The sequence below is a fragment of the Elephantulus edwardii genome, unplaced genomic scaffold, assembly GCF_000299155.1.
Source record: "Elephantulus edwardii isolate Elephantulus edwardi_28Jun2011 unplaced genomic scaffold, EleEdw1.0 scaffold00087, whole genome shotgun sequence".
NCBI lineage: Eukaryota > Metazoa > Chordata > Mammalia > Macroscelidea > Macroscelididae > Elephantulus > Elephantulus edwardii.
Window position 1 is genome coordinate 7,636,993 of NW_006399837.1, and position 22,153 is coordinate 7,659,145.

A 22,153-nucleotide genomic window follows, 5' to 3' on the forward strand; every position below is an offset into this window, starting at 1 on the left:
GACACACTGACAAAGAAGATTAATTAGAACTGGCTTTGACAAGCACTGTGGCATTTGGACAAGAACAAACTGGGAGGAGGGTAGAGAGAATGGTGCAGCGGTGAATGAATGGAAATCCAAAATCTCTGTAAATGTTTATGAAAATTAATAAAATATAATTATAGGAAAAAAAAGAAAAGTAAAAGGAAAACTCTTTCATTGTTATGCAGTTCCTCTCCCCAAGTCCACCCCACTGTGCAGCCTTCATTCTGGACTCCTGCCATGACAATAATATCCAATCATACATCCCTTTTAAACAGTTCTCTCTCTCAACTGTTTCAATGCAGTATACATCATTCCTCCCCTCCTTCTCTGTCTTCCCTCAGTCCCGATGTCAGTGCCGTTTTACAACAGTGGCCCTATGCAATATTTGTCCTTTTTTGTGACTGAGATATTTCACTCAGCATAATGTCTTCCAGGGTCACCCATTTTGTATAATATTTCACGAGTTCCTTGGTTTTCAATGCTGCATAGTATCCCATTGTGTGAATATGCCAGGGCTTCTCTATCCATTCGTTTGTTGATGGGCACTTGATTTGTTTCCAGCTCTTTGCTATTGTGAACAAAGCCGCAATAAACATGGGTGTGCATATATCTGCTTGGGTGGCGGTTATGGTTTCTTTAGGGTATATTCCCAGTAGTGGAATTGCTGGGTCAAATGGTATCTCTATTTACCTGCAAATGTTTTTACAAAAATCCTTTAGAGTTAAGTTGGCTACTGGCTGCTCAGGACTGTACATATAAAAGAGTTCAATATTATATATATGATAGACACTGCTCTTGTGTAGCATTGAGTCAGACTCTATTCATTTCTGACATCTCAGCTAGTTCTTAGAGGCTGTAAATTGCATGGGAGGAAATGGCCTATCGTTCTCCTGAACAACAGCTGGTAGATTCAAATCACATTTGGGTTGGCGGAGCAACTCTTCCTATGTATTATGTAAAGTTTACTTAAGTCAAAGTTGTTCTTCTTCTTCTCCTTCTTCTTCTCCTTCCTCCTCCTCCTCCTCCTCCTCTTCTTCTTTTCAAGAGCACAATGTAAAACTTGGTTTAGAGGAATCACTTACTCTTATTTCATTATTTTGGAAATGGCATGATTCAAACCATTTACTCGTATTTTACTCTTGTGGAAATGGCAGGATTCATGATTTGGGGCCTGTCTGCAGGAGAAGCCACTTTGTACTCACTGATTTTGAGCAGACACTTTGAGATCTCTGATGCTGATGGCTGCCGCTTTCAGAGGGCGGTGACCATGCCCTCCAGTGGCTTAATTTTCAATGTCACCCAGCACTTCCCATTGGGAAAAGTACCCAGTGAATATTGTGGAATGAGGAAACAGCTTAGGAAACATCTACAGTATTTGGTGCTGTTATTAGGAGGTGCCCTTGAGTCAAGTCAGACTCACTGTGACCCTATAAACAGTAGGTCTGAACCGTGTCCTGTCCTGTGCCATCCTCACCATCTCTGACACACTCAAGTCCATTGCCATAGCCACTGTGTCAATCCGCCTGGTTGAGGGTCTGCCTCTCCTGCGCCATCCCTCCCCCTTCCCAACTATGATGTCCTTCACCAAAGAATGACATCTCCTATCAATATGTCCAGAGCTTTATCATCTTTGCCTCCAAGGAGCACTCTGGCAATACCTTCTCCAAGGCACATCTGTTCTTTCTTTTGAAAGTCCATGAGATATCCCACACTCTTCTCTGATACCACAGTTCAAAGGTGTCAACTTTTCTTCTGTCATTCTTATTCACTGTCCAGTTTTCAGATGCACAGCAAGTGACTGAAAAGACAATGGCCTGAATCAGGCACACTTCGGTCCTCAAAGTAACATTATTGTTTCTCAATAATCTGGAGAGATCTCTGATTACAGATTCTCCCAATGCAACATGACTCCTCATCTCCTGACTGCTGCTACCAAATGTGTTGATTACGAATCCAAGTAAGATGAATTAGGGGTTAATATGCCACTTACTCCTAGGAGGGCTACAGGACTGCGGTCTTTTCATCAAGTAATAAATATATAACCCATCTTATGTGTGTTCCGTTTGTTTAAAAGACATTTGATTTCATAGTTGATACATTAATAAGAAACTCAGTCTACAACACTTTAATTCACTTGTGGAAATAGCTTATCAAACACAAGCATCTTTTGTTTAAGGAGCATTCAAGCACTTGAGAAGACTAGATAAGAATGATATTATTATTATTATTATTATTATTATTATTATTATTATTATTATTATTTTGGGGCATGTTAGAGAGAGATGGGGGGAAGCACAAAAAACGGCAGCAGTGGACAGGGAGCTCTCATGGCCCAAAGGCCAGCGGTTTGAATCCACCAGCTGCTCTGTGGGAGAGAGGCCGTTAGTTCCAACTCAACAGCACACACAACAGGCTATAAAAAAGGACACCTGTTTGCTGTACAAAAGCTGAAAGAAGAAGGCAGACTGTCGCCTTATTTCCCTTAGTTGAGAATGTGTATGTTCAGTTACTTGATATTTTGCTGGCATGGGCGTCTCTGTGAGTGTCCAAAGAGTACCATGAGGAAAAATTCTGGGATCACAAATGAATTTTAAGTGAACCCACAAATTTAGAATATGAAACATTTGGATATATTGTACTTCCTGTTTCTGACTTAAGTATTTGGACGTATACTATTATTTAGTGAAGAGAGTTGGTTAACAATTCTTGGGTTATTTGTTGTCATGTGCTCGCAAAATGTTGTTGTTGTTGTTATGTGCCGTCGAGTCGCTTGCGACTCATAGCAACCCTATGTACAAAAGCCCTAAACTCCTCTTTGTCCTGTGCCAATCGCAGTGTCTCTGACACCCCCTTCCCAATTATCCCAGTCACTGAATCAATCCACCTCATAGAGGGCCTTCCTCTCCTGTGTTGTCCCTCCACCCTCCCAAGCATGATGTCCTTCTCCAAGGACCTGTCTCTCCTCACAACATGTCCAGAGTATGCTAGACGGAGCCTCAGAATCCTTGCCTCCAAGGAGCCACCCGGTTTGACCCTTTCCAGGACAAATCTGTTTGTTTTCCTAGCAGTCCATGGTATTCTCACTACTCTTCTCCAGCACCATAGCTCAAAGGCATCAATTCTCCTTCTATCCTCCTTGGTCATTGCCCAACTCTCTGATGCATAACAAGTGATCGCGAAGACTATGACCTGTATCAGACGCACCTTAGTCTCCAGAGAGACACAGGACTGAATATTCCATGGACTGGTCAAAACTGAAACCAACTTGTGCTGGATAAGTTCATCCAGAGTACTTCTTTGAAATAAAAATTCTAAGATGTCATCTCACATACTTTGGATATGTCATCAGGAGGGTTCAGTACTTAGACGAAGACGTCATGCTTGGAAAGGTGGAGGGCCAGTGAAAACAGGAAGATTATCAACAAGATGGACTGAGTCACTGACTCTAACAATGGGCTATATTGTTGTTATCAAGTGCCATCAAACTGACCATGACCCCTAGCAAGCCCAAGGATGCCAGCTTTGAATTGTGCCCTCTCCTGTCCTGTCCCCGCCTTCTCTGACACACTTTAGACCATCATTACAGTCACCTGCCTCACTCCACCCTAGTGAGGGTCTCCTCCTTCGCCGACTCTCTACCTTTCCAAGCATGATGTCTTTTTCCAAGGTCTGGTCCCTCCTAATCACATGATCAAAGTATGTCAGATGAAGTTTCACTCTCCTTGTCTCCAGGGAGAACTCTGCACTCTTTCCAAGCCATACTTGTTTGCCATTGCAGTCCATGGGGTATCCAGCACTCTCCTCCAGCACCACAACTCAAAGGCAGTGGTTCTTCCTCTGTCTTCCTTTCTCATTATCCAACTTTTAGATGCATAACAAGTGACTAAAAAGACCATCGCTGGAATCAGGCATTCCTTAGTCTTCAAACTGACATCTTTTAAAGCAACACAACACATTTTTCTGATTTGCTGGTTGCTGGTGCCAAAGGTGTTGACTGTGGGTCCAGGCAAAAAGTCATTGACAATTTCTATCTGTTCTCCATCTAATGTACTTATTGGCCACTGCTTACGGTGGAAACTATGAGGACGGCACAGGAGTGAGCAGGTGTCTGTTATACAGAGGACTGCCATGTGTCAGGGTCAATGTTAAGGCATCAAACAACAAAATTACCCATGAAAACACTTCTGTAGGGTAAGTATTTTGAGAAGAATGTGAATCACAGGACAATTATTTGTGCTTGTGTAAAACCCAGACCTAAACAATGAAGAATTCATTTCAAACAGAAGAAGGGAACATTTTGTGAATAGAGCTCATATTAAATATGGGCAATTGAGGAGATGATACTGGAAAGACATAAAACACGGAATCATAAAAAATAAAAAGAGAGCATAAAAGAGGAGAACCCTGATTGTCAAGCCTTATAAAATAGCAATCATTGGTGGTGTCCTTTTCTTAAAGGTATGTCTTGTTTTGGCTCAGTTAAAGACTTTGGATTTTTTGAGATCAAAGAGATTTTAGCTAAGAGACTCTAAAGCTTTTAGGAATAGTGTGTTCATGGATGTGTTCCTTGAATCTTAGAGACTGTTTTATTTCCAGAACTTGAGTCAACTTCTGCTTGGAACTCCTGGGAGGTAAAACCCTTGTTTCTAGAAGCTCAGGGAGTCCTGGTAGCCTGGCAGGAGGAAGTTGTGCTGTCAAACCAAAGGCACGCTGTTCGAATCCACCTGCTGCACTGTGGAAGAAAGATGGGCAATCTCGTCTCATTCAATTTATAGCCTCAGGAGGGGCAGCTTCGAGTCAGTTCTGACTCCAGGACAACGGGTGAGTGAGGGTCGAGAAAGCGAGGAGCAGTTAGGTCCAGGAGGGCCGTGAAGACCACCCTGGAAGTGCCTGAAATCAAACTCACATCTACAAACCCGAAGTGGCCTCAGGGTTTAAAATTTAGCTCCCAAGTGTGGAAAAGAACCCAAAAGTGGATGGTTCGAACCCACCAGTTGCTCCAAAAGAGAAGGATGGACAATATCCTCCCTTGAGATATACTGTCTCTAAACCTCACTGTTATGTCAGTTCTATGGTCAGCTGTGGGCTAGTTCTGATTCGAAGGTATACAACAATACTACATTTTATATGCCTTTGTTATACTTGCATTTCCAAAATATGTCCACTATATTTTTCCTCTCTACTTTCTTTTTTGGTCAAACACTCTTCTAAGTGGTATAGGACTGGTCTGTCCATTTGCTGTACAGAGCTAACTCATGGTTGCTGTGATGCTAAACACTGTGACACTGATGGGTCAAATGTGATAGTGGTTACCCATGGTGGCCAGTGTTTGTTGGAGATTCACAATTAAAACAAGCTTGGAAGCAGGAGTGGCATCCACTTCCATAATGACCTCTGGAAACCCTATGAACCTGGAGAAACGATGAGAGTCATAGAAGTGTTCAGGCCTTTCATTCCTAGGGTCACTAAGAGTTGCCTACGACTCGACGGCATGCCACTTTCTCACAAGAGAGAAATTTTAGAGAATTCTCAGGGACTACGAGACAAAATTTATTTTACACTTTATTGCCTCTGTACAGTATTCTTATTTCTTTCTAGATTTGCAGTTAAATACTACTATTTCATATTACATTATGAGGACATCTTTGGGGAGAATAAGTCAGATGGGAAATATTTTATCAAAGAATTGGTATGTTTTAGACCCAGTCGGACGTTAATATATGACTTCAGGGAAAAACCTTCCCATCGACGAGGCTCTTTAAGGATGACTGCAGGGCCTCTTGTTGGTCAGGGAGCTTTACCATCCTGTTGTTACTGTTGTTGTTAGGTGTTGTCAAGTCGTTTACAGCTTATAGCGCCTCTGTGAACAAGAGATTGGAGGCTTGCTCTAACCTGTCATTCTCATCATCTCAAATAGGCATGTGGCTCTTTGAGGGTTTTCCCATCTTTCCCTAACTCTTCGCCTTTCCCTGCATGATGTCTTTCCCAAGGACAGACCTCTCCCTAAAACAAGTCCAAATACATAAGGTGAAAGTTTACCATTCTTGCCTTCAGGGAGTAGCCTGCTTGTGCTTTTTTAAGGCGTGTTAGTTTGCTTTTTTTTGGCAGTCCCTGGGATATTCAGTACTCTTCTCGAACACAATTAATTAAAAGGCATTGATACTTCTTTTATCATCTTTATTCATTATTCAATTTCCAGAAGCAAAGCAAGTAATTGAAAAGACCTTGACTTGCATCAGATGCACCTTAGTCCTTAAACTGTTATCGGTGCTCTTTAGCACTTTGAAAAGGTCCTTGACATTGGACTTTCCCAGTGTTCTTCATCTTCTGATTTCTTGACTGCTGGTTCCAGAAGGGTGGGTTGTAGATCCAGGTAAGATGAAATAACTGACGATTTCAAGCTTTTCTCCACCCCTCACCATGTTGTCTGTTGGTCCAGTGGTTAGGAGTTTTGATGTTGAGATGCAATCTATACTGAAAGCTGTAATTTTTTTTATCTTCTGCAGCAAATATTTCAAATCCTCTTTACTTCCAGCAAGCAAGGTTGTGTCATCTGCATAGCACAGGTTAATGAGCTAGGAAATCTAAATCTAGTGTAAGGGGATTGCTTCTCTTTTGAAACTTTAAAAACAACTGCAGCTTGGGACACATTAATGATATAATGTCTGAAAAGAAATGAGAAGATATTGCTGTTGTGGTGTTGTTGCTATTAAAGTCAATTCTGAGTCGGAGTGGCATTTATGTACACCAGGTGGGACCCATGCCCGACCCTGAGTCACATTCTCTGCTGTGCTCAAGATCACTAGTGTCCTCACCGTGTCACTGTCTCTACTTGAAATTCTTCCCCTCCTCTGACAATCCTCTCCTTTTCTAAGCATGGTGTCCTGCTCTAGGGAATCCCTCCATACCCTGAGTCAGAGCTGACTCATAGCCCCCTCCAGGGGCTTTTCAGAGATTGTCTGGAGGAGTTTGCCCTTCCTTCTAGTCGATCCAAACTGGCTGCCTTTGGGTTGGCAGTGCAATGTCTGAGACACTTGACCACCTCTTCTCTGAGGACTGTGGTTGTTGCTGTGTGCCATCAACAGAGAATCAACTCAGAGCTGACCTTCCAACATGTTTTCAGATGCGATAAATTACATGAGAGGAGACCATCCACCTTTCTATCACGGCTAAGCTGCCAAATTCGAACTGTATCTCTAATAACATGTTTAAAGTATGTGAGAGAATTTCACCTGCCTTGCCTCTAAGCATCACTCTTGTTGTACTTCCTCCAAGACAGATTTTGTATTCTTTTGGTAGTCCAAGGGATATTCAAGATACCTACTCTCCAACACCACAATTCATGGAGAGACACAATCCTCCACTTTGCTTTGCCACCAGGATATCACCAAATACCAAAAGAGGAATTTCTTTTAAGGTGCAATTGAACACAGATATTTATTAATCATTGTCTGAAAGGGATTGTGTTCTGAGGTGCGTGAATATAAGACATAATCTCTGCCACTCAATTCTTTGGGATGGATAAGTAAGCATTGAAGAAGTTTCTTCAGACTGATAAATAGAGAGGTATTTGAAATCTACAGTGACTTTGAAACACACACACTGAGTTGATTCTCATTATTCATAGCAATTCTTCTCTTTGAGCTCCTGGATGGCACAAACGCTTAAAGAATCCAGTTGTTAAATGAGACACTGACAGCATGCATCGATTCAGGGGGGTACGGGAGAAAGTCCTGGTGACTTAGATATAAAGAAGACCAGTCGTTGAAAAACAACTATGCAGTCCAGCTTAAACCTAACATAGGGAGACGCCATGGGTGGCAACCGAATCTGACATTCTTTTTGGGATGTTTTATGAAGTCCCCTAATCACTAGATTAGGAAAAATCCTTCAAGCACCAAAATACAAATACTAAATACAAATACTAAAACTAGCTGCATTTGACCTCAGCTGGGAAAGCGGCATTTCACTCTGCTTGTGACCAGGACCATAAGTAACCATAATAACTCATCATGTATTGATTTTCTGCTGCTGTTGTTACTAGGGACTATTGAGTCGATTATAACCCATGGTGATCCTATGAACAACAGACCAGAAGCTTGTCCTGTTCTGTGACATCCTCGCTTTCACCACCAGGGTTGGGCCCACTGTTACAGAATTTGTTCAAATTTGTATTTGAATTTTGTAAATAAACTAGTAGAAACATAAGAAAAATTTAAAAAAAAAACTAAGGGGGGGGGAGATCAAAGGCTACCGTATACGTAAGATGACATAAATAAAATATCAGTTGGAGTTAAAAAAAAAAAAAGAAATCATAATGACTTGTTGATGTTAAGTGCCATCAATTCGACTAAGACTCAGGCGACCACTGTGAGCAACACATCTGAACCCCGCCCTATCGTGTGCCAACTTCATGACCTCTGATATGTTTGAGTCCACTGTGCTAGCCACTGTGTCAGTCCATATCATTGAGGGTCTTCCTGTCCTTTAATGAGTAGGAAAATGAAAATGATCAGGACACACTGTGTCTTCTACAACTTGAAACATCAAAGCAATGCGACCTACCATTGCGGCAAGTGCGCTGACGTCTGGCAGGAAGGATTCGACCCTTTGAGAGTTCCGTTATTCTGGGTGGATTGTACAAACTTAAAAGCAGCAGCAATTTTTCTGTAAGGGAAACAGACATTGTAATCAGGCCTCCATGCTTATAATTTACATACAAAAAGAAAGACAACTGCTGAAGGAATTGTTGAATAAGGAAATACTCCACACATGAGAAAATCACGTCACACTTTTGTGTGCACATGGGGAATCTGGATTTGTGAGCTCTTCTGGGTCCAAAGGGAGTTGCGTGGTTAACCCACAGTCCCCTCTCCTCCAGTGGTTCGAATTCACCAGCTGCTCCACAATAGAAGAATGAACAGTCTCTTTCCATGTGATATACAGTCTCCGGAAATCAGCTATATGGTCGGCTGTGAGTGGATTTCAACTCGATGTCAATGATTGTTTTCAGTTATTAAAGGGCCACTGACCTTGTGGAAGTATCTAAAGTCAGAGCAATGTGGTGTGTGTAAACAGAGCTGTCTGGAAACTGAGCCTTAACTCCATTTCAAGGTCTTCATGAGTCTAGAATCCATGTGGAACTTTAAAGCTGCATTTTTAAGCAGCAGTTCCTGTCCGCTTTTTGCAGACCTAAACATACACCCAAAGGAAAGCGATCTTTTTCTCTGGGGTCTGGCAGGAGTAGAGTATTACGGGCCATTCCCACTATCATCAATCCATCAACCCGTCAGGGCTGGTGAGCTGGAACTGACTCACAGCTGACTCTGCACTGAATTTTCAGAAAAAAGCTGTAAATTCCCTGGGAGGAGACTGCTCACCTTTCTCCCCTGGAACAGCTGGTGCCAAACAGATACAAGAGGTGATAGGAGGTGTCTGAAGAGACTTAATACACAGCGTTCTCAATGAATCTTCACAGTACACCCTCGGAACAGATCTTCTTGTGGAAATAATTTTATGACTATGTTGTTGTGTGCTGCTGAGTGGAATCCAACTCAGAGCTCGTGCTCCAGCAGGTTTTCAGAGGCAGTAAATCACCCAGGAGGAGACGGTGCATCCCTCTCCCACAGAGCAGTTCGTGCATTCAAACCATGTGCTGGTGGTGAACGCGTCACCATGGGCTCCAGTTGTTTCTTGTCTCTCAGAGGTGGTCTGAGGTGAACTGCCTCCTGAAGCCTCAATATTATTGCGTTTGACAACCCTTTTTTTAAAAAGAATTGCTACACTTAAAAAAACCAACCCTTTTTATATTAGTTTGCTTACAAAGTTCGTATACATTGTGTTTCACACTATTATTTTCACTTATGTTTCATATAATGCACCGTATGTTTCATATAATCATTTCTATGCATTATGTTTTAGAAAATTAGTAATCATTGTACTATGTCCATCATTACCCTGTCTTTTCAGGTCCCCACTGGATACTTCCCATTTCCTTCACCCGCCCCCTCCTTCACCCACCACATTGTGCAACCCTGTGGTTTCACCCCTACCCATCCTCACCCCTCTGCTCCCTCTCCTTACTCTCCTGGGTCCCCATATGTTTTACTAGTTATCTTTGTATTTTTACAATAATGACCATATGCAATACTTGTCCTTATTAGACTGAGTTAGTTCACTCAGCATAAGGCTCTCCAGTTTTTCCCAAGTTATACAGTAGTTTTTGAAATAGCTGATTTGGAGTGCTGCATAGTAGTCCACTGCATGAGTGTACCACAATTTCTCAATCCATTCAGTTGTGGTTGGACATTTGGGCTGTTTCTATGTTCTTGTGATGGTGACTAACACTGCTATGAACATTGGTGTACAAATCTCCGTTTTTGTCTCAGTTCTAATTTCCTTGGGGTATATTCCTAGTAGTGGAATAGCTGGGCCATATGGAGTTTTTATATTCAACTTTTTTTAGGAAATGCCAAACTGCCTTTTAGAATAATTGTATCATTTTACAGTAAAACCAACAGTGTATGAGAGTTCCTATCTCTCCACATCCTCTCCAACATTTATCGCTTGCTGCCCTGTTAAACTTTGTCACTGCTACTGGGGTGAGATGGTATATCACTGTGTATGAATTTAGTAGGGTGGAAGGATACAAGATCAATATCTAAAAATCAGTGGGATTCCTCTACAGTAACAAAGAGAACTCAGAGAAGGAAACCAAGAAAGCAACACTATTTATAATAGCAAACCACAAATTGAGAAACTTGGGAGTAAACCTAACTAGAAACACAGAAGATCTGTACCAAAAAAACCTACAGAACATTTCTGCGAGACACAGTAAAAGACCTAAAAAAATGGAAAAATGTGCCCTCACAGTTAGACTGAATATTCTGAAAATGACAATCGTACCAAAAGCAATGTACTTGTTCAATACTCTCCAAATACAGATACCAAATTCATTTTTCAAGGAAATTGAAAGGAAAATGGTCAAGTTTCTTCAGAGAGGAAAGAGACCCTGAATAAGCAAATACTTCTGAGAAACAAAAATGAAGTGGGTGGCATAGCACTCCTTGACCTAAAACCTACTACACAACAGTAGTAACCAAAACAGCATGGTACTGGTACAATTACAGGAACACAGACTAGTGGAACAGAACTGAGAACCCAGAAACAGACCTCTCTATCCAGGTTAGGATTTACTGAGAAGCTCTTTCTGGGTCAGGGGGACCACTTTCTAGTGCAGCAAACCAAGTTAGGCTTGCCTGTACTGCCATCTTCTGGTAACTACTTGTCAACACAGCTTCTCTCTCGTCAGTTTTCCTATTTCTCCCTCTAGTGGACATCTAACAACAACAACAACAACAACAACAACAACAACAACAACAACAACAACGTGATACTCTGTTGGCCTAGTGCTAAGAAGCTGTGCTGCAATCCCAAAGGCACACAGTTTGAATTCACCAGCTGCCATCCAGAAGAAGGATGGACAATCGAATCGCCTCTCTAGCTCTGAAAACTTGCCGGAGGGTCAGCATGAGTGGGTCATGCGATGAGTGGGTTTTGATTCCACGGCCACAGTCTGAACAACCAGAGGAAGATGGGTGGTCTCTTCCTGGGTGACGTCCAAGCACAGAAACCCAGTGGAGGTGGGGCTGGTTAGCCACGAACTTGTTCTAACTCAAGGAGGGGGTTTGAGAATTAAGGGAAAGCACAGGTTGTTATTTAAGTAACACGTGCTGTTGTTCAGTGAGACAGGAAATGCTGGCAGTCCCTCCTGCACTCCATGTATGCAAGGGTTACACTCCAAAGCTCTTTCACACAGTGAAAGAAAGAGGAGGATTCTTTAGAACTTCAGTGGTCAAAAGTCCAAGTGTTGCACCCTTTCTTGGGTCTCAAAATTCATCCAGGTTTCTATTGTTTGTTGGCTTGTTTACCTGAAGCATTAAATAGGTTACTTTCTAAGCCACCTTTATAGGATGATTATAAATTCTAATCACTATAAAATGGGACGTTAGTTCCAAAAATATAGGACATACGATTTGCATTTATAAATGCATGCATGGTTTTGTGCTTTTCTTTCTATGCAGATATAGGTAATTTTAGGTCTAATAGGGATGTCTACTGGCCTAGTTTGTAGGGAGCTGCATTGCTATCTAAACGTTGTATCTCTTTTTATAGTTGGAATCCATCAATAGACCATTATTAGGAGAAGGACGGACTGTATCCTCTTGTGTCATTTACAGCCTTGGAAAGCTGTTGGTGAGCCAGCCGTGTGCTGGTTCCAGCTCAACAGTAATGAGTTTTGGAGTTTTGAGGCCTAACATGGATATAGACAGTTCTTAAAACGATACTTGTCAGATGAAATCAACCTGAAGGTCTTATTTGGACTTTTTCTAGGGAGCTTTGGTGGCCTAGTGGTTGGAAAGTGCACTTCAATCCTGAAGGCATATGATTCAAATCCACCAGCTGCTTGTGGGAAAAGGATAAGCAGTCTTTTGCCACACAGTTAAAAGTATCTGAAAACCTGCTGGAGGGTCAGCCATGGGTCAGTTCTGACTCTACAGTACACAATAACAAACAACAAACTGATACATTATATACAAATACCAATTCTTTTTGGAAGACATAGTTAGCCTGGTGGAATTTCAATTTTCTTACCTTATTATATTGCGTTTTCCTAGGTATCTGAAATTTTGCAGACAGACACTAGGGGGGAAAAAAAGGTCAACTTTAATTATTCAAACACTCTATTTGTACAAATTGTTATTAAGGAGGTAGAAAAAATATTGCATTTTCTTTATGTGTTAAGTCTAGTTTTTGCAGTAAATCTACAAGGATCCAAGCAAATTAATACCCAAGTGTTAAGAGTGGTAACCACCATATAAGAAATACCCACAACAGGAGCAAATGTCATTGTTTCCAGGAGTGACTTGGGAGAGACTATTACGCGTTCTTTTGATCTACTCTCCAGAACGAGAAGTGTTACTCATCCAAACTCAATCCCACTTATTAATCTCAGATAGAAAATAATTGCTGTCCACGCAGCTCTTTGACAAATGTCAACAATTCCTTATGAGCGATTATGTATTCACATAGCACGTAATATTATTTCTAGACAATTCATCACGTCAGTACTTAGAATGAAGAATGGTGCGATGATAATTTGGGACTTTTTAGAGGAAAATAGTTACTTAAGCGATTCTAAAACTTACTCCAAGATGCTGAAGAAGTCAGATACCTCTGGACTAGGGGCTCTCTGCCAGTAGGCAAACAGAGTCTCTGCAAATAAAAGAAAACCAAACAAACAAACCCACACAAAACAGCATGAAACTCTTGGAAATTCAAAGTAGCTTTGATTTATTTTGAAAATCTTACTTTTAAGAGCTGTCTTTACCTTCTGAAATCGTTTTAATAATATGAAGAAAACACATAAGAAGACTCCGGGTTTCTGCTTGGTCTAACTTGTCAAATCGGAGAGTCGAGCCTATCAGGGACAAGGGTCTTGGGATCTACAGAATTGAAGAAGCAGGGAGGCTGAATGAGGACTGGTGCGTCCTGGCCTGTGACGGATATGACTAAGTGTGTGTGTGTGTGTGTGTGTGTGTGTGTGTGTGGGAAGGGATACCTTTTCACAGTTGTCGGTCTTCTCACTGCTCTTTTCGTTGGTGCTTGGATTGGAGTCAAGACTTGCCAGTGAGGCTCTGGAATCAGCATGGTTTACTGTAGAAATAGCTATGGATGAAAATGCTGCAAACACAAGTCACAGCACATACACAGTAATGAGATGGCTGAGCACAGAGCACGTGGAAACACGATAAACCAAAAAGATGTGGATTGTTGAGGTGGTGGAGGTTATGAAAGACTAATGTGAGGCTCTTGGAAGCAGGAGTGGCATCCACTTCCGTAATAGCTTGCCTCTGGAAACCCTATGAACCTGGAGAGAGGATGAAAGGCACCCAAGCGTCGAGGACTCTCCTTCATAGGGTCGCTATGAGTCGCCTGCGACTCGACGGCACTTAACAACAACAACAACAACAATATGAGACTCTGAAGTTGCCAGGAGGAGGAGCATCATTTTCTATACAATAGAATCCTGGTCAAAAAAGTGGAAAATGCAGAGCATATTTTAAAATTCTAAGGAATCTAGACTTTTTAGAGGTATGAAGGCTAAATGAACTCCAGAAACTATTGCCAGGAGATAATCTACAAACTTTAAAAACACAACCTGCTATCTTCTTAGAACCTAAGCTTAAATTGTTTAAAATGTCTGCCTTGAGTATTATGTTTTTTAAAAAAACTACTAATGTGCGTTCAAAATGACAGCAACAAGTTGAAAGATTTGACATGAATTTTGGGGGCCTGTCAGAAATGTTAAGAGTTTATGTTATTGGGGAAAGAATAATTCTGAAAAGGAGTAGGACAATGGTACACAGTCTGAAGCATGCAATTAATATCCCTGAATTTACACGAAGAAAATTTGGAATTGGTATATGTTCTGCTGTGTTCTCAAAAACAACATAAAATACATTTAAAAATAGATGTATTACTTTAAGAATGATTATAATTCTTGGGGAGCTCTGGTGGTCTAGTGGCAAGGAGCTGCAACTACAATCTCAGAGGCGCATGGTTCAAATCCACCAGATGCTCTGCCGGGGAAGGAGGGACAATCTCCTCCTGTACCAGTCAGATCTGATTTGACGGTACACTCACACAAAAATTAAAAAAAAAGAACGATTATAATTCTAGTGCCATAATTAAGGATTGTAGAAAACTTAGGTCATTAGAAATTGAAAATAAAACATACTTGCTTTTTCTAAAATAATATTTTTGAAAGAAATCTATGTCTTGTTTTAAAAATGCTTTAATGGAAGTCCCTCGGGATACTTGTAGGGAAGGACTTAGAACTTTTGATCATTGGTGAGGAATGGCAATGCCCTATCCCATAGAGGTCTGTAAGATCATCTTTGAAGTTGAGGTGCTATTTTAACTCGAATGGCTGTACACAATGAGAACATGAGGCTGTGTCCAGAATGGAGCAATCTGATTACAGTCAGGCAGACTATTTCTTAATTTAAGGAAAACAAAACAAAAAAAGGACTAAGTGGAATCGCTGGCAGGCGTTCAGTGAATTATGTAAAAAGCACTACTACGCTGTAGAAAGAGGCATGCTTTGCCATATACATTATTCATGATGAATTAGGGATTGAATAAAAAGCACAATGATATACAATGTAAACATGATGGTGTCAAACACAAGGGTTCTCTTATGGTCTTAGGTACCTGCTATTGAATTTAAAACATCCTTGGAGAATGATGTATCTACAGAGTTTGCATGTTTCATTGCTGTCTGGGTTGGAAATCCTCCACTTGTGCTTAGATCATCTCTAGAACCCTGTATTCAAAGCAAAGAAGAATGGAAATCACATAACTTCAGCATCGCAAACCCACATATGTAATCTACATTATAATTTCTGGGACAGGGCATTTATTCTTTTATAAAAGTATCTGCCAAATTAAACAAAGATCATGAACATAATCAAAACCATTTTCTTAGCTAAAATGTGAACTCTTAATTGATTTTTTAAATGCAGTAGAAACAGACTTTTTTTGTTGTTGGTAGCTTTTTAAAAAATTAATTTTAATGTAAGTTTACAGAGACTTTGGATTTCCATTCATTCGTTGTTACACTTTTCTCCCCGCTCACCCCTACCCCCCACATTTGCTTTCTCTTTGAAAAGTAAAAGAAAAATTCTTTCATTGTTATACAACCCCTCCCTCTAAGTCCACTCCAGTATACATTCTGGACTCCTGTCATGACAATAATACCTAATTCCTATATCCCTTTAAACAGCTCTCTCCCTCATCTGTTTCAATGCAGTATACATTATTTATCCCCTCTTTTTCAGTCTCCCCTCAACCCCGATGTCATTCCCGTTTTACAACAGTGACACAATGCAGTATTTGTCCTTCTGTGACTAAGGTATTTCACTCAGCCTAATGTCCTCCAGGGTCATGCATTTGATATAATATTTCATGAGCTCCTTGTTTTTCAATGCAGCGTAGTATTCCATTGTGTGAATATACCAGAGCTTCTCTTTATATTCGTTTGTTGATGGGCACTTGGATTGTTTCCAGCTCTTTGCTATTGTGAACAAAGCCACGATGAACATGGGTGTGCATATATCTGCTTTTACAACTAAATATCTGGAATATTTATTGATATATTTGTGACTCAATATAATGTGTATTCACTATTTTCCTGGATTATAGTATGTGTTTTGTTATACATCCATAATAACAATATACATAATATACATTATATGTACACATATAACAATATACATACTATAATCCAGGAAAATAAAGAACACATGCTGCACTGCAATCCTGACAGCACATGGTTTGTGGCCACGAGCCGCTCCATGGGAGAAGTATAGACAGTCTCCTCCCGGGAGATTAACTGCCTCTGAAAACCTGCCACAGAGGGTCAGCTGTGGGTCGGTTCTACACAATAACAACAACAGTATAATTACAATGCGTAATGATATTCTTACTATTATCCTAGATTGTCTGTGGCAAATATTTTCCATGATACAATTCAATTCTCACAGTAATCACTTGATAGAGATTTTTAATCTCATTTTGTAATAAGGCAATGGAAGTATTAAAAGGCTGAATAATTTATCTTAAAACTCACTGGGATAATGACAAACAGAGCTGAGATTTGGGGGGGGGGGAATGTTGCAAAGCATAACTCCTAAAGGTTGGATGATGGTATCTTCCACGGGTACTGAATCAGCATTGTGCTAATGTCCCTGACATTTGAATACAGGCAGCTAATCTCTAATAAGATAAGTGGTCATTTGGGCAGCTCCGTGGAAGAAGAACATTGGCGAGGTCCTTCCCAGAAATGTGACTGTAGATAAAGTAATTGCTACACCGATTCTAGCTGACCATCAAGCAGTACAGAGAGGGGAGAGGACCACAGATGTAACGGAGAAGTCCGGGAACATGGGAGGAAAATACGGAGAGAAAAAAAATAAAACCACTTGGAAATATGAATTAGGAGGAAAGTGACCAGTAGGGAACAGAGGGTACTGACGGAAACATCTCAAAATGTCTGGCAAGAGACTTGTGTAATCTCTCGTTTTCTCAACAGTTCGGGGTGGGGGGTATGGGAATCTCAAGCAAATGCATGTAAACGACAAACTCTTGAGGGGACGTTCTGGCCTCCTTTTTAGGAGCTGCAATGTTAACCAAAGGCTGAGCCCCTCTGCCAGCCGGAATCCACCAGAGACTGTGCGGGGAAAAGAGGGACAATCCCCTGAGGTTCGCAGCCTCGGGGACCCACACGGGGCTCAGCTGTGAGTTAGCTTTGATTCTATGACAGTCAATGCTTCAAGTTCTTTAGTAAGATAACATTCTCAAACTGGATGAAACATTACCTGATTCGACGTGTTAAAGGTAAACGGATACAGGTCCTTCAGGTAGATCCTTGGCATATTGTCCAAAAGCATGCCATACAGAGGCATATATAAACTCGCTATCTGGGCCTGCTTCTCCTACATGAGACAGGAGCCAGGAGACATAATTGACATACAGATCAATAGGCTTGTAGGTCTCATGTGCGTTTAATGCGGTGCTTCACTGAATGGCACACAGGGAAGGGAGAAAGGCGGCTCACTTACTGGTTCTTGGTATCGATCATCAAATGAATGCTTGGCCATCAGATTCTTCAGCACCGCTAAAGCCAGGTGCCTGATGTCTTGATCTTCCTGCAGAGCAAAGCCGACTTCTCGGAGCAGAATGCCAATTAAGAAGTGTTTGCGGCAAAATTCATTCGTGACTGAATATTCAGGCATATCTTTAGGAAGAGAGGGGAGAATCTCTCAAGCTACTGAAAATCAAGTAAATAGTCTGTCAGTGAAGACACCTTCCCACTGCAGGGACGGACAGATTTAAGAGAAGAGTCTGGCAACAGAGATGTGACATGAGTGTGTCTTCCAAAAGTATTCAAGTAAATAGGTTGTTCTGCTGTATACGGAAAAACAAATTCAAATAGCTCATGGTATTAGGGGATAGATTCCATTAAAGAAAACAGTACATGGTATTAATGGAATGGACAGGAGAGAGATTTATCTGAAGCCTGAACAAATCAGAAAGTGTTACTGGATGGAAGGTTTTGAGATGGGCATGTGGAGTTGCGTAGGGTATGGAGACATTAACCTGTGAGACTACATGAAGGTAGTGAGTAGTAAACTGAGGAGCAGTATGAAGGGGCCAGAAACCGAAGAAAACAGAACTCTTCAATCAAGGGATTGAAAGAAAGTTTATCTGCTTTAAATATGCAACTTGTTTCAGTAAAAAGAAACTTATATAAAACTAAAACCTCAATTTTGAAAAGAGAGTTCAAGATCAATTATGCTTTATCAGAAAAATACACCAAAGGAAATTCATTCCATTGAACAAGTGAGTCACTGTACATTTTAGGTACTTAGGAAACAAGCAAACAAAATACCAAGTACTGGAGAACAAAATACAAAAGAATACAAGTTAGGGACATCATCAAAGTATCTGTAACAGGAAAAATATTTTAGACAATTTTTTACATCATGAATATAGGATATTAAATATCTGGCTATCTAGTAGCAGCTAGAAAACACAGTTGTCTTGTTGGATTAATCAGTATCTGTAGCCATTGATATTGTTTTATTATTGTATAGTTATTAATACTTAGGTAAGTAAGATAAAATATTACTATTTACCTGATGCATGTAACTCTTGAGTTGATTCTGAAGGTGTCAAAGGATCTAGATTTTACACACAAAAATTTAAATAAATATAAAATTTAAATGAATATAAATAGAAACACATATTTATTAACTAAGTATCATTTATGTTGTAAAATTAGAATGCATTCTTAGCTTTCTATGTAAGCACCTGTTTTTCTTCCATTAGAAACTTGTTTGCTATAAAAAGGTTTAAATTTTCACTCATTACAGTATCAGAAGCACACAAAGACACTCTGAGGCATTTTTCTGAGCTACTGATAAAGAGAGAACAATTACTGTCAAAGTAAGCAAATACAAGTTTGGTTCTCTTTGAGTACCCTAATCAACTTAGCCACACTAGCAAAAACTTGGTAGGAGGCTGCAAAAATAAACCACATACAAATACAAGCAATACAATTTTTTTTAAAAAAAATGTTCAAAATGTCATTTCTACTTCCTCCCCTCTTAACAGGCTGAAAATGAGACTGTGCTTCAAAAATTAGAATAAGGAAATACTGTGTATACTCTCCATTTAAAAGTAAAGAGATGAAACTTTAATAGTCTTTTTAGATACTCTGCCTTCTTTTGTCTCCAGATATTTAGTGTAAACACAAGCGTGTTCACTCACTCACTGCTACTGCCTTGACCTTGACTCAGTGCAGCCCCCCCCCTTAGTTTCCCGAGGCTGTAAATCTCAGTGGGAGGAAAATGCCCACTTTTGTCTTGAGGGGCTGGTGATGAGTCCAGACCAGCTGGGCCCAGTTAGCAGTCACTATGGACTATGCCAGCAGGGGTCCCTGCTTACTTATAAGCATGGGAAATCGGGGTTAAAAAGCATCTTAGATTCTGTTTTCCATTTAAATTGCTCTGTGTGAATGCTCACTGCTTAGAAGAAACTATGTCAAGTTCCTAAATAATTGCATAATTTTCTTAGTATCTTGATGTTTGCCTCATTTCTGGTGCTGATGTTTGTTACACACTCTCTACCATTGTTTGTCCTCTATGTCCACGTGTGTGTGTGTGTGTGTGTGTATACACAGATAATGTGTACACACACATACACACACATGATTTTAACAAAAATGAAGCTATTTTAAACAAAATGATTTCTTTTTCAAAATACGGAAGTATTTTATCAAAGCTTTGTAAATATGAAATATTTTATAACAAAAATATTTCTGGACATTATTACAGCCAGAAGAAAATATACCCATGTGTGAAGCAGGCCTTACTTGCACGCCACCCAAGCTCCCTCCCTTTCTGGCCCAGAAGCATCAGTACACACAGTGCTTCGTCCCCTCCCTTCTTCTACTCTCTTTCTTTCTCTTCTTCCTCATTTCCTCCCCTCTTTTTTTCCCCCCATTATTTGCACAGTACTGCATTTCTTGGTACAACTCATCTTTAATAACTGGATTATAAAATAATTGCACATATTAACGTAATTTTAAATACACTTACCAGAGCATAAATTCTCCCTCTGACTGACCCACAAGGGTTAATTTTAAATTTTCTTGTTCTTGCATTTAATGAAAAGAATTATAAAGGTAACATTTTCAGAGCATTATTACATTCATACTTTATGCTAAGAACATCTGCCAATATGATAAAATTCATAAAAGGGGTGAAGAAACCCCATAGCAATCTGCAAAATAAGCCAATAAAAGATCCATTCTGCAGGAAGAGAAGAAAATGCTGAGAGTCTACCTGGAATGTTTGCTGATCTTATGGGAAGACACAGAGGAATAAAGTGCTCATGCTGACATACTTCTTGAAGAAAATCAAATTTATACTGGCATAATGTCTGAAAGAGAAGAAAACAGAGTGACTAGTGCTTATAACAACTTTCATCAAAATCAAGATCTGCATTTCAAAAGTGATATTAAGTTATCATGAAGTCACAGTGCATTCTAAATGCTTTTTTTTTGAAGTTGAGATTTTTATTGTAAGTTTATAAAGAACTTGGGTTTCCATTCATTCATTGTTGCACATTTTCCTCCCTGCCTCCCCCCTCCCCAGTTCACTTTTTTCTTGGGGAAAAAAATTCTTTCATTGTTATAAAGCCCATTCTCCCCCAAAGACCACTTGACTATGCAGCTCTTATTTTGGACTCTTGCCGTACAAATAAATACCTAGTCATATATTTCTTTTATACAGTTCTCTCCCTTGTCTGTTTCAATGGCATGTACATTACTTATCCCCTCTTTTCTTAGTTTCCCCCAAACCCCTGTCAGTCCTGTTTTATTAAAAAAGGCTTTTGTTAACTCCAGAAAGTTTAGCTTTATTTTTGTTGTTATGGTGAAGTGCGTTGAGTCGAGTATATGACCCATAGTGACCCAATGAGCAACACATCTGCACCCTGCTCTATCCTGTGCCATCCTCACACTTTCTGACATACTAGATCCCACTGTAGCAGTCACAGTGTCAGTTCACCTGGTCAAGGGTCTTCCTCTCCTTCACCAATCCTCTGAGCATCATGTCCCTCTCCAAGGAAGAGTTTCTCCTACCAACATGCCCACAGTATGTGAGGTGAAGCCTCATCATCTTTGCCTCTGAGGAGCATTCTGGATGCACCCTTTTCAAGACATGTTTGTTCTTTCTTTTGGTTGTCCATGGGATGGATGTTCAGCACGCTTCTCCAACACCACAGCTCAATGGCATCAAGTCTTCTTCTGTTACCTTATTCATTGTCCAGATTTCAGATGCATAGCAAGTGATTGGAAAGACCCTGCCCTGATCAGACACACCTTAGTTCTCAACTGACATTACTTCTTTTCAATAATTTGGAGAGGTCCCTAATTGTAGACTTTCTCAGTACAATACGTCTCCTGATTTCCTGGATGCTGGTACCAAAGGTGTTAACTGTGGATCCCAAGTAAGATGAAGTTGTTGACAGTTTCAATCCTTTCTTCATCTATCATGATCTTGCTGTAGGTTCAGTGGTGAGAATCTTTGTCTTCTTGACACTGAGATTCAATCCACATTGAAGGCTGTACTCTTTGATCCTCTGCAGCAAGTGCTTCAGGTCCTCACTTTCAGCAAGTCATTTGTTGTTATATGCCATCAAGTGGAAACCAACTCTTAAGTAGGTTTTCAGAGGCTGTAAATCCCATGGGAGGAGATCGTCCATTTTTCTCCTGTGAAGCAGGTTGTGGATTTGAACCATCTGCCTCTGGGGTGGAAGGACAACTCTTTATCACTAGGTCAGTGGAGCTACATAAGTATAGTTAGGGTCTCTATGTTCTGGAAATTGATCAAGGTATCTATAGGAATGATATCTTATCATTCAGGAAGAGTGTAAACGGTCATTACAAAGACAGAAGAGGAAGAAAAGACCAAAATGGATGTCAGAAGAAACTCTGAAG

General features: G+C 40.4%; 1 protein-coding gene across 1 annotated transcript in view; it reads right to left on the reverse strand.

The window, feature by feature from the left end:
• Positions 1 to 22,153, reverse strand: part of DOCK10 (dedicator of cytokinesis 10) — a 286,066-nt gene that overhangs the window by 49,359 nt on the left and 214,554 nt on the right. Inside the window, exons 30-40 of the mRNA XM_006890320.1 lie at positions 20,496 to 20,592; positions 18,786 to 18,830; positions 17,709 to 17,884; positions 17,466 to 17,582; positions 15,301 to 15,412; positions 13,646 to 13,767; positions 13,415 to 13,529; positions 13,233 to 13,299; positions 12,679 to 12,726; positions 8,590 to 8,691; positions 5,981 to 6,027 (exon numbers count right to left, since the gene is read on the reverse strand). Coding sequence (XP_006890382.1) covers positions 5,981 to 6,027; positions 8,590 to 8,691; positions 12,679 to 12,726; positions 13,233 to 13,299; positions 13,415 to 13,529; positions 13,646 to 13,767; positions 15,301 to 15,412; positions 17,466 to 17,582; positions 17,709 to 17,884; positions 18,786 to 18,830; positions 20,496 to 20,592 — 1,048 coding nt within the window. The remainder of the gene's footprint in view (positions 1 to 5,980; positions 6,028 to 8,589; positions 8,692 to 12,678; positions 12,727 to 13,232; positions 13,300 to 13,414; positions 13,530 to 13,645; positions 13,768 to 15,300; positions 15,413 to 17,465; positions 17,583 to 17,708; positions 17,885 to 18,785; positions 18,831 to 20,495; positions 20,593 to 22,153) is intronic.